The sequence below is a fragment of the Scylla paramamosain genome, chromosome 2 (genome assembly GCF_035594125.1).
Source record: "Scylla paramamosain isolate STU-SP2022 chromosome 2, ASM3559412v1, whole genome shotgun sequence".
NCBI classification, from domain to species: Eukaryota; Metazoa; Arthropoda; class Malacostraca; order Decapoda; family Portunidae; genus Scylla; species Scylla paramamosain.
The window spans coordinates 8,017,501-8,030,000 of NC_087152.1; the positions used below are offsets into that span (position 1 = coordinate 8,017,501).

Here is a 12,500-nt window from a genome sequence, read left to right on the forward strand (position 1 = left end):
AGTAACTATTAGGGCCAAGCTGCTGCACGAGTCTGTGGCACAGCTTGAGAGGACACTATGTTCAGTCAGGAGTCGCGATGAAGCGGTCACGTGTCGGGGTATCTGCGGCTGAAGGTGGGGTGGGGCATCTATTTAACTACGGCGGGGGAAGATAAAACACTCATGCACACACAACACACAAACACGTACGTACAGTCACACATACATGAGGCTTAAGCTACGGGGAACATTCTCAGCCTTGCTACTAAGGCTGCAGCTCTAAACACTTAGATCAACCCGAAACAAACGAAACAATAAAAAAAAAAAAAAAATATGGTACAATTTAACGTGCGCCGAGAAGACGCCAGTATGGAGGTCTTGCATGTTATTGGTATAAGGTGGAGGTGGAGGGCCTTTGTGTGGAGGTCGCCGGTGTGTTTTGACCGTTTTAATGTCAGGATTAATTAATGCCAATCTGTATCACTGTTTCCTAGGTAAGAGGAAGGAAGAGGCAAGTAGTGCCCTGAGGGGCCACTTCCCCTTGGCCCGAGGCAAGAAAGACTAGCTGATGTGCAAGAGGAACCCTGGAGAGATCACAGCTGGTGGTGACCCTAGTGCTGCCGGCTCGGCAAGCTTGCGACCAGCGGCAGCGCAGCAACCTACTCGTGTGAAGTCTAAGACTTGAGGACGGAACTCTTCACCATTCACCGCTGGGTGTAGCGTGCGGTGTAGGTCACAGCTCCGTGCCCAGCCAGGACACAACCTGCAGGTGCACTCTCTGACCAGCCTGCTTGAGCAGGGCCACGGCAGCGGCGTGCCGCACCAGCTCCAGTGAATGGCCGTCCACCGCTAGCAGCCGGTCTCCGCAGCGCAGCTTGCCGTCGGCTGCTGCCGGCGACGACTGCACCACAAAGAGCACGTGGATGGGCTCCGTGCCGCGCTGCGGGTCGGCGCCGCCCACGATGCTGAAGCCAAGCGACGCGCCTGGTGCTCGGTGCAGCACCACGCTCTTGGACACGTGCAGCGAGCGAGGGAGTTTCTGCCAGAACAGCCACGACGGTACGAAGTTCGCGGATCCCTGCGAAGTCTCCGGGCCATCCAGGAGCGAGAGCGTGACGCCTGCCAGCTCGGCCGTAGCCTTCAGCAGCGCCACGGCCTGGCCGTGCGTCAGCCCCACCAGTGACTGTCCGTTCACCGACAGCACCACATCCCCTTTCTGAAATACAGTAGTAATGTATATAAACACAATCCAAAATTCTCTAGCCCATCCCGAGAAGAAGGCCGCGGCTTGGCAGCAGGGCCTTTCTAGACGTAGACCCACATTGGCTATCACGGGGCAACACACCCACACTCGAAAATACTCCTTAAGAACCATTTGCCGGTTTCGCTGTGGAATGAATGATGTGTAATTTAATGAGTGTAAACGACACCGACGTGACCTTCATACGCAATGTGTGACTGCTTGTTATGTTGTTATATGATACGTATTATAATAATTATGATGTTATATGATCAGCGAAACCGCCAAATGGCTTGTGTTCAAGCATGAGGGTGTTCCCCTTGATGGACAGCCTGGGCTTCCGTCTAGAAAGGTCCTACTTCCGAACCACCCACTTGTTCTGGGTGGGCTATAAAATTTTAAGGGTGTGTGTGTGTGTGTGTGTGTGTGTCAAGTTGATGAAGATGGTTTTATTATTATTTTAGTTACCCATACAGGAGAGCCACTTATTTTTTAGTTACCCATATATATAGAATAGCCATACTCCCTTTGAAAAAGAAAACGTAGCGTGCTGTATTTGAATAGACAACTATAATTCAGTTCAGTATAATTAACTATTCAACTGAGTGTAACTGTGATTAAAAATTACATTTGTGACTAATTTTGTGCTCTTCTATATCGTTACAATTACATATAGAGGGTGTCTCTCTCTCTCTCTCTCTCTCTCTCTCTCTCTCTCTCTCTCTCTCTCTCTCTCTCTCTCTCTCTGGTTGGGATGGAAGACGAGATCAGTGTTTATTATATCTTCAGATATGTTAGATTTTTCTTCCATAAACAACATGTTAATACCGAGAAAAAGGCCATACCTCGTCACCGTGACTCCAACCATGGTCTAATTTAGAATACCTCAGTATCTCTAATTATTGGTCTACACTTTTTATAATACCGCATCAAGTTTTCACCCATGACCTTCACATACTTGTAAATGTCAGGATGACCTTACCTTGACCTGCTTAGATTTGCCAACAGGTCCCTGTGGATTGATGTTTGCAATGTATATGGGCGTGTCTCCCTCGTTGCTACCCAGCCCGCCGCCTATCCTCATTCCCAGGCTTTCGTTGCTGCCCTGTTAAGGTGTAAGGGAACATTTAAGACACTCGTTTACAAACATGTAGCAGCAACTCTACAAACATGTAGCAACTCATCTATGTTGCCAGCATGTCAAAACGTCTCCAACATGTCAAAAGAGAAACATTACAACTCACCTTTGAGATCGTGACAGTTTTCTGATGGAGGTGAGCACCTTCAATGCGCAGGGAGCGCGAGAACCCATGGCTCAGCTCACTAATGTCGCTCACATCCCGAGAACGGCGACTTTTCAGGCGGCTGCTGATGGAGCCATCCGTAGCATCCTGCGGGGGAGAGTCCTCCAAGCCGCGTCCCTCTCGCAAGCCTTCACTGTTAGCAGAATCCGGCGTGGCGAGCTGATCGTTGGAGCGGGAGTGAGCCAGCTGATCGTTAGAGCGGGAGTGAGCCAGTTGATCGTTGGAGCGGGAGTGAGCCAGCTGATCGTTGGAGCGGGAGTGAGCCAGGGCGTGACGGGGTCGGGGGGGCAGCGCCGGGGGAGTGGAGTCTTCGTCCTGAATCCCGCACCGCGCTGCCGAGGAAAGGCTTCCGGAGCTCTGGTGCAGTGTTGATCCCAGAGAGGCAAGAGAACCCTCGTTGCTCTGATGTCCTGTGCCCAGTGAGCCCAACGAACCCCCGATCACCATGCCTCCGTTGAAGCCTCTTCGGCCATCCAGAGACTCACAGGAAGCAGACAAGCCCACCTCTTCAGTGCCCGAGTCGGTTACGTCTCCAAGACTTTTGTTGATATCTTTGTGGTGACAGTCAAGGCGCGGAACAAGGCGTTCTGGGGCGGACTTGGTGCGCCAGTGAAGTGCAGGGAGGGCGGGATCCGGCGAGCGGAAAAGATGCTGGTATTCTGGACCGGTAGGGCTGTCCACCACGCTGGTGCCACGACTCACGACGAGGCTCACACTGTACCGGCTCTCCTGAATGAGGGTGGAGGCGTGGTCGAGGCGAGCATAACGCACATCCGCGCCATTGATGGCTAGGATGCGATCGTGAGGGTGGAGGCGCCCGTCCTGCGCTGCCACAGAACCCTCCAGCACTTCCATCACAAAGATGCCTGGTTCAGTACGGCGCCCCCCAAGCTTTAACCCCAACTGACGGTTGCTCTCCTTGCGAAGCGACACCATCATGGCTTCACCTGTGGGGTCAATATGTACTGCGTAGAATAAATTCAAGACATTTTCAGTCTCAATCAATAATACTACTATAATACCGTACACCTAACAACGACTATATATATATATATATATATATATATATATATATATATATATATATATATATATATATATATATATATATATATATATATATATATATATATATACACACACACACACACACACACCTATCATCACCATGATAGTGATGTCTTGTAATTTTTTCTTCAGTTCCTTAACGTTACCAAAGACCAAAGCCCATCAAATACAGATACTTGTACTCCAAAACGACTGGCGCACACGTATAGGTCAGTAATTCACCTGCCCCTTCACACACACGACCGATTAATCAAACTTGTGTCACTTCACGGACAAACACGAGCCAATAAACCTTTGTTAAAAGACCGATAAAGGCAACGCGTACGCAGGAAACAAAGGGCGGCGACTCACCTGGCTGTGGCTGGTGTGCGGCGGAGCCCTTGTTGACGGGGGTGGTTGGTGCCGGGGACGACAACAGCGCCCTCTGAGCCTCGATCCTCTCGCGGTAGACGCCAAGCCGGAGCACAGAGTTGGGCCGCCGCAGGGCCTGACACACGGCTTGGTGGGTCGCCGAGGTCATGTCCACACCGTCCACCTCAATGATCTGGTCGCCAGGCTGAAGGCGGCCATCCTGTGCCACCAGCCCGTCCGGGAACACTTCCTGTACCACCACGCACCGCTGTGAGGAGTAAGGGAAGCACGGTTATGGGACGCGCTATGCCACAACCCTTTATATACTATATTACATACTCTCTACCCACCATCATAATGCATCGCTTCGGGAAGAACAGACATGACCAAGGTCACGCTGCCACATCTGCCACCTCTACAGGGAGGGCTGAGGAGAACCTGGAAGGCACCAACACCGCTGCCACGACCACCATCACAACTACCGTCTCCTCCTCCTCCATTACCATCACTGTTCGGTCCTACTTCTCCACAACCACAAACAACATCTCCGTTTCTACCACCATCACCACTACCTCTTGCATCCAATACTATCATCACCAACTCCTCCATCCAATACCACCACCACCACCTTCTCCATCATCTCTATCACCTTGCTGTTCCACCATTAAATTCCCATCCATCATCACACGACCACCCTCACCTCATCCATCTTTCATTATCGCTAAACTCATCCCCAACACCACCACCATTACCTCTATCACTACTAATTACCATCATTATCACCTGACGCGAGGAAAGGGGCCACTTTTATAGCCACTGCTACCATTATGGGATTACGTACATCTATACCCGGTGTCAAGGACTCTGGAGCTGTAATTTTGCTATCTGACGCGTAGTCGAGGTAATGCTGTCAGTGGGTCACGCTTCCTCTCCCTGTATTCCCAGTATTGTTCGAATCCTTGCGCAGTATGACTGTTTTCCTACCTAAAACAATTACTCGTGTGTAAGATTACCGGATTACTTGTAAGTGTATATTCTGTTATCTTGCAAAGAACAACAGTAGGATTACCAGGTCAATTCGCTGCACGCATTGAAGTATATGTTTACTGATCACAAAATCGTTTACGTAAGTCTAAAAATATCATTCAACAGTTAGTCATATACATACACACTAGCACAGAGTTCAGTTTACTTTCAGATTCTTAAAACATCATCCAACTACAAGAGTCCATACACACCAGCACTATAAAAGCATGAAATATTCATGATCCAACTCTGAAATGCAACAAAAACATACCAGAAAGAGCAATACGTGCGTCATTCAGGCGGTGAGAGCACGTCCGCATGTTCCCTGATATCGAGTACAGTGTTACCATTAGCAGGTATTCTGGTAGGCAGGCTCAGAGCAAGCTGGTGGATGAGGACTGCCAAGGCTCTGAGACGCTAAGGTTAAACTAATTACTGACACGGATACAGCCTCTCCTTCCGCCTTCCTGCAGTGTTGGTCCCTTTACTACGCCGCTCACACGCTATCAACAGTTGAGTGTGAGAAGCAAACGGTGAAGCCCGTCTGAATTGTACTCTGGACATACTGACACGTGTAAGTTTATCGTTGAGAGAATAAATGACGAATGTTAAGCTATACAGTTGTCTATTTGAAATGTTCTCACCTTGGCGTCTTCTTGTCAGTGAGCGGCAAGGAATTATGGTGTGAATGTACTCGTATTGCACTGACCAAGGAATTTGCAGCGAGTCACTTTAACTTCTCTTTATACTCTATAATTCCGAGAAGCAAAATGTATACAAGCTTTCCTGTACAATGTAATATTTAGGAGACTGGTAAGACATCTGTCAGACGGCATGAGATCAGCAATTGGTGGGAAGATATAAAAACTACAAAACAAGAATGGCGGTGATAAATTCCAGAATATCAGTCCCACAGCACCTCCGAGCTGCAAATTTAGGCTTCACGGTTATGCAAGGATGGAACATTTCTCTTTTGTGTGTAAAGGACAGGCAAGTCCCTCCGGCTACTTCGACTCCTGCAAAATTAATGGACACTGCTAAGCTATGCCACTGCTGCCAGGGAAATTCAACCCGAAAATAAAGAAAAGCCTGTGTGAACCTTCAATATGTGAGAGAGAGAGAGAGAGAGAGAGAGAGAGAGAGAGAGAGAGAGAGAGAGAGAGAGAGAGAGAGAGAGAGAGAGAGACTGTGTGTATATGTAATTTAGTATTTCTTTCATGCTGTACACGAATTAGGAGAGTAAAAGTTCCCTGCACGTTACACACGCCATCAGAGTGAAACGGACTGCGAGACACCAGACAGTCTGCTCCCAAGGTGGGGTTCACCTTTGCTCGACACACCAACACTGATCGTGGGCAAACACCGCAGATCTCAAATTCCTTACCTATATACAAGCATGCTACATCCTCTTTATTGGGACTAATCGTTCAGTCTTTCCCACTAAGAGTGAAAATAAGAGACATTACCAAATAAAGTAATTTCCAAGAAGTTCAACCCGCCCCTTTAACTCAAGCCTTCCACGTAATGGGAAGGCTGACCTACATTGCTCCGAACAGTAATCTTGTTTGGCAAACTCCAAGTATCTTTACATGGGTCGAGATAGTCTGAAGAGCATGTGATTCCACTGAACAAGAGGAAAATTCAACATCTTTCCATATTTCTAGAGAAACGAAAACATAGGTTTATGACACGTGGATAAATAATCTATGACACGTGGATAAATAATCATGGCTTTGCACACACAGAAATATATGATTTATCGCCGTAATATTTGCATTAGTAGATGAGCTCGTGTCACGACATGTATCATGACGTGCTGCTCTATATAAATAAAAGCCATTCGGTGAAAAGATTTGGCATATCCGACAACGAGCTGGTTTTGTTGCGTGAAGACATTCATGCAACATCCGAGTACAAATCCCTCACTGCATCTCCATAGGTCAGCGCGGCGTGACAGCGAGAGGCGGACACCGGCCACACAGACGCTTTACGTCAGACCTGACCCATGCACTCATCACCTATGCATGGACCGTCACCGGTAGATGGTTACACGACACAGCTGCGTCTACATTAAACAAGGTCCCAGCAACTATTTATGAACTCATACCATGTTTCATCATACCTAACAAACTCACAGCGCATGTAGTTAAGTTAAAAGGAAAGTCCGGACATGCAGAGTGCGAACGTGTCGACAACAACTGACGGAGAAGTTACTGACCTTTCCTCCGGAGTTGGAAGTTCTGGCAAGGCTGGCGCGCTATGTTTCGCCTTCCTACATGGTGTACGCATCAAGTGAGCTAAGTGCTAAGAATTATACACACAAAGTTAAAATGTCTCCAGCGTAAAGTGACAGTCGGTAAGCAAACTCTGCGGGGCTGAGGTCATTACCACGTCTCCTCAACTCCTCACTCCCGGAAAGGTCGGGCTGAGGTTAATGTCAAACGTTCCTCAATGCCCTTGGGTGCAGCGATCACTTTATCTTCCTCATTCATATACAGCTGGCGTGAAGGGAACTTTTATCCATTTTTTTCCTATTTATATAAATTCGTATGATTGGCTTCATTTATTTCCTTAGAAAAAGACACAAATAAGGCAGAATAAAGAAATAAAACATGAGAAACTAAAAGGTCATGCAATATGAACACATGAGAAGCGAGTAAACATACGTAATGGCAGTAACTGTAAAAGACACATCAGTACATGCTTAATACCTCACCTAATATCCCTACCTTTAAATATATCTACTAATACAATTTAAGGCTCTCACCACCCTTAGAGCCCCGTGTAAGAAAATAACAATGCTCTAAGTAAGAAAAATAATAATACAGTTCCATCCGCCAGCAGGAAATACTCACCAGTGGCGTGTCTGAGCCGCCCACGATGGTGATGCCGAGGCTGGTGTGCGTGCGAGGAACCTCCAGGTGTGTGATCTGGCCCTCCAGCACAGGTGGGCGTGACACACCTGCAGAACCATCTCGTTAGCCTACCACTTCACAAATTGCATAAATTTCACTCATTCGTCAAATTTTCGGTTCTCTCTCTCTCTCTCTCTCTCTTCTCCTCTCTCTCTCTCTCCTCTCTCTCTCCTCTCTCTCTCTCTCTCTCTCTCTCTCTCCTGTGTGTGTGTGTGACGGCGCGCAGTCTTGGTTACCTCTGGCCGAATATTATATCCTGAAGAGAAAAGTTGAGGAAGTGGAGTAAGTGGAGGAAAGTGGAGGAAAAAAAAAGTTGGTTAGAGAAAAGAAAAGAAAAGGAGAGAGCGAGAGCGAGGGAGAGGGAGGGAGAGAGGGCCGGGTTGGGGAGAGGAGAAAGGTGGGCAGCACCGAGAAAGCACCATTACCAAGAACAAAGGCCGATTCTTAAAGTCTCTCTCTCTCTCTCTCTCTCTCTCTCTCTCTCTCTCTCTCTCCTCTCTCTCTCCTCTCTCTCTCTCTCTCTCTCTCTCTCAGGGCGACACGCAACTCACGTCTTCTCTTCACATTTTCACCTTAATGTCTCGTCTCCGAATGACACGACAAGGGCACGACCACTAATCATGCTTCGAACACTGACCCGAGGCCTCGCTCCCCCGCGCCGGCAATGAACCTCTCACGCTTGATTCTCCCCAGGAAAAAATTAAGACGGCAAGGAAAATTGTAATGAAACACCAATACTAATAATGATGATATGAAAGGCAATTATTCTGGAGATAAGACGCTTTTCCGGGAGAATTAATCAATGGAAGTGTCTCTCTCTCTCCTCTCTCTCTCTCTCTCTCCTCTCTCTCTCTCTCCTCTCTCTCTCTCTCTCTCTCTCTCTCTCTCTCTCTCTCTCTCTCTCTCTCTCTCTCTCTCCAGCGGCCCAGTTCCCGTCCCAACTCATCCTTCATCACACAAGACAAAAAGCAAACATGATACATGGCTTTCGTAAACACAAAATATAATGAAGGAGGGAGAAAGGAAAGGGTTCGGTGGGGAGGCAGGGGAGAGAAGAAAGCAGAAAAACGGAAGGAGCTGAAGATCTGAAGCCGAAAGGACGACTACAAAAGGCTGAATAATAAAAAAAAAAAAAAGAAAGAAAGAAAAAAAGACAAAAAACAAGGACGGAAACTGGGGGAAAGAAAATTTTGGGAGATGAAGAAGGGGAAGAAGATATGAGAGGTCGAAAGTAGAGAAATGACAGAGCGCTTAAATGAATATGAGATTTAAAGAGCGAGGCATCGAAAGCCACGCGACATTAAAGTAAACTAACACAAGGTAATTTCATCATTGGTTAATTAAAGGTGATGACTAAGGCAGGCAGACAGTTCAAGGATTGGTACGAGTAATAACGCGGTTGTGATGTGAAATAAAACACAGGACGATCGACAAAAATAGGTGGGACTCGCTTCAACTGTAAATAACGTGAGGGGATCCACGTTATCTGGGCAGGGAATGTCAAAACTGCGTGGTGGTCGTCACGGAACAGACATTAATGTACAAAAGACCAGGATTCACTTCAAACTGTAAACATGAGGGAGATTCGCCCGCACAAGGGTAGAGAAACATAAGTGCGTGGTGGCCGGCAAAAAAAAAAAAAAAAGCACAATGGAAAGGAATATGAGGGTTACTGGTCCCACATAAACAGTAAAAATGAGAGATTCAATGTACCGGGAGCAGAGAAACAGGAATGAGTAATGGCCGCCAAGAAACAAGAGTACAACGGAAAGGAATATGAGGATTACTGATACCTAATGACAAGAAAAACACGAATAAAACAGGCGAATGGGGAGTGGAGGGTTCATTTCCAAACGCAAAGGTCAGCACGGCATGGCTAATTCACCCCCAGCATAGGATCCAGTGAGGGCAGAGAGCAGCAGTTATTCTTGTACCCATATGAGGGATCCAGATGAAGGGGATGTTGTAAAAAATGCGGCAGTTCATTGAGTGCTGCTCGTGTCCGGATGGATTGCCAATTATGCAGTAGATAGTCCTTAAAAACTGGGGAGAAAATATCACGGAATGGACGTGAACTAGAAACAGATGGTGGAGGGAAACGGCAGACCGAGCAAAGGGACGCTACTTTATTCTTATTTTTCGTTAGTCGTGATTCCTACATTGCCAGGAAGCGAGTAAAAGTGAACGCTGAGATTTACGACAGGGCACACAACCAGATAATCAGAACAACCACTCCTGAGTCACGAGGTACAGGATAAATGCGAGGGGACGAGAGAGCAATATGCTAGACATTATAAAAAAAAAAAAAAAAAAAATGTGGAAAGATCATGGCGTAAAGCATACAAAGTGAAAACAGTAGCGATAGATAAGAAAAACGGCCAGAGGAAATAACGAAGGTCAAGGATACGGATGAAACAAGTAAGGGTAGATAATTTCACTGTTGATATAAAGGAAAATGTTGATAAGAAGCAATGTAAAATATGTATAATAGGAAAGATCACAGCATATTACATAACCTGTACTATTAAAGACACTGAATCATTTTGTGTCTAAGCTGGAAATGAAGAGCGTTAAAGATTATGTGTACGAGAGAGAGAGAGAGAGAGAGAGAGAGAGAGAGAGAGAGAGAGAGAGAGAGAGAGAGAGAGAGAGAGAGAGAGAGAGAGAGAGAGAATGCAACAACGAGGGAGGAGGAAGGAGCCTTTTTTGAGACAGGGGAAATAGATGAGCATGTAGAGGAACAGTATGTGAATATGAGCTGCTGAGGACAAAGGCAGGTCAAGAATATGAGGCGATGTTAAGGAAGAAAAACCCAGAGTGGGATGCCGAGGTACAAGAAGCGGGAAATATGAGACAAGATTGGGGAGAAAATAGCTTAAACTATAGGTGAGCGTGGATTACTGAGAGGAGGAGGGAGAAAATGATGATTGAGTCTCTGGCGCCGTAAACAAAAGATCATACAGCGTGGAAAATAAGTAAAAAAAAATAAAATAAAAAAATGAATGATAAATAAATAAGGGAATGATGGTCGAGTCTGGCGCCTTAACTACAAGGTCATAATGGCGTGATAGATACTTAAAAGTAATAAAAGAAGTTAAAAATAAATAAAACGTGAAAATTAACAAGTGAAGGGACAATTAAAGGAGGAAGAACCTGATTTTTTTAATGGAAATGGTTGGTTTAAAAGCGCTAATTCCCAAAAATAAGCCAGATTGATGTGTTTAGATTATAGAGATTATACTTGTCATCAGTTTAAATTTAAAGGCATATTAATATTACGCTTGGCGCCCATAATTATAAAGGTGAGTAATTGCAGTAATAATAAAAGTAAAAGTAGTAGAAGTAGTAGTAGTAGTAGTAATAGTAATAGTAATAGTAATAGTAGTAGTAGTAGTAGTAGTAGTAGTAGTAGTAGTAGTAGTAAAAGAGATGGTAGTATAAATATAGTACGAGTATGATAGTAGTTGTAGAAGTAGAGTCAGGAACTCTTAGATGAGTAGTAGTAGCAGCAGCAGCAGCAACAGCAGCAGCAGCAGCAGCAGCAGCAGCAGCAGCAGCAGCAGTAGTAGTAGTAGTAGTAGTAGTAGTAGTAGTAGTAGTAGTAGTAGTAGTAGTAGTAGTAGTAGTAGTAGTAGCAGAAGCAGCAGCAGCAGCAGCAGCAGCAGCAGCGGTGGTGATGGTGGTGGTGGTGCTGGAGGTAGCAGAAGCAGTTAGTGATGGAGAAAAAAAAAAACATCTAGAGGAGGAGGAGGAGGAGTGGTTGTAGCAGCTAGCAGAAAGAATTAGGAATAGAAACAAATGGAAATAGTAGTAGTAGTATATCAATAGTTCTGATGGCGGTAGTGGTGGTACGCTAGCATGTTTGTGTCACGTTCTGACACAGTAATTCTAGCATCTCACGCCACGCGAACAACTAACCCAGTCACTGGCCGACATCCTCCCCGGTGAGTGATCCGCCTATCCAAGTCTGCGGCAAACTAGATCTCTATTCCTACTGAAAACAAACAAACACACACACACACACACACACACACACACACACACACACACACACACACACACACACACACACACACAAAAAAAAAATATTTGTAAGATACGACTCTATAGACACAAATAAGGCTGGTATCTCACAAATAAATAAGGTTTCGGTAGGAATATACGGTCAATTTGTCGCAGATTTTTAAACAAGACAGGAATACGTAAGCCAATCAGCAGCTGAGAGTATCGGACGGTGGCAGTGTTATGTACGTAGGGAGGAGAGAGAGAGAGAGAGAGAGAGAGAGAGAGAGAGAGAGAGAGAGAGAGAGAGAGAGAGAGAGAGAGAGAGAGAGAGAGAGAGAGAGAGAGAGAGAGAGAGAGAGAGAGAGAGAGAGAGAGAGACTACCAGAGTTCGTGACAGAGTATAGCAATTGCTGATGTTATATTCGTAGGAGTTTGCATTCGCTAGAGCAGAAAAAAATAGTAGTATTAGTTAATGATGTTCGTGTTGACAATGGTGGGGATGATATTTGTATTCGTAAGAGCAATATAAATAGTAGTAGGAGGTGGTGGTGATGGTGGCGGTGGTGATGGTGGCGGTGGTAGCGGTAGTAGAGTGAAGCAGTACAGTACAGT

The 12,500-nt window shown here is 46.0% G+C and overlaps 1 protein-coding gene and 1 long non-coding RNA gene across 5 annotated transcripts in view; one reads left to right on the plus strand and one right to left on the minus strand.

The window, feature by feature from the left end:
• Window positions 1-613, plus strand: part of LOC135109573 (uncharacterized) — a 40,477-nt gene extending 39,864 nt beyond the window's left edge. For both annotated transcript variants that reach the window (XR_010272771.1, XR_010272773.1), the window contains exon 4: window positions 474-613. This is a non-coding gene — a long non-coding RNA (uncharacterized LOC135109573). The remainder of the gene's footprint in view (window positions 1-473) is intronic.
• Window positions 1-12,500, minus strand: part of LOC135109547 (ligand of Numb protein X 2-like) — a 62,599-nt gene that overhangs the window by 1,116 nt on the left and 48,983 nt on the right. For all 3 annotated transcript variants that reach the window (XM_064020964.1, XM_064020975.1, XM_064020955.1), the window contains exons 6-10: window positions 7,824-7,930; window positions 3,943-4,210; window positions 2,464-3,470; window positions 2,202-2,324; window positions 1-1,195 (exon numbers count right to left, since the gene is read on the minus strand). The exon at window positions 1-1,195 is cut by the window's left edge and continues 1,116 nt beyond it. In XM_064020964.1, coding sequence (XP_063877034.1) covers window positions 713-1,195; window positions 2,202-2,324; window positions 2,464-3,470; window positions 3,943-4,210; window positions 7,824-7,930 — 1,988 coding nt within the window. In that variant the 3' untranslated portion in view covers window positions 1-712. The remainder of the gene's footprint in view (window positions 1,196-2,201; window positions 2,325-2,463; window positions 3,471-3,942; window positions 4,211-7,823; window positions 7,931-12,500) is intronic.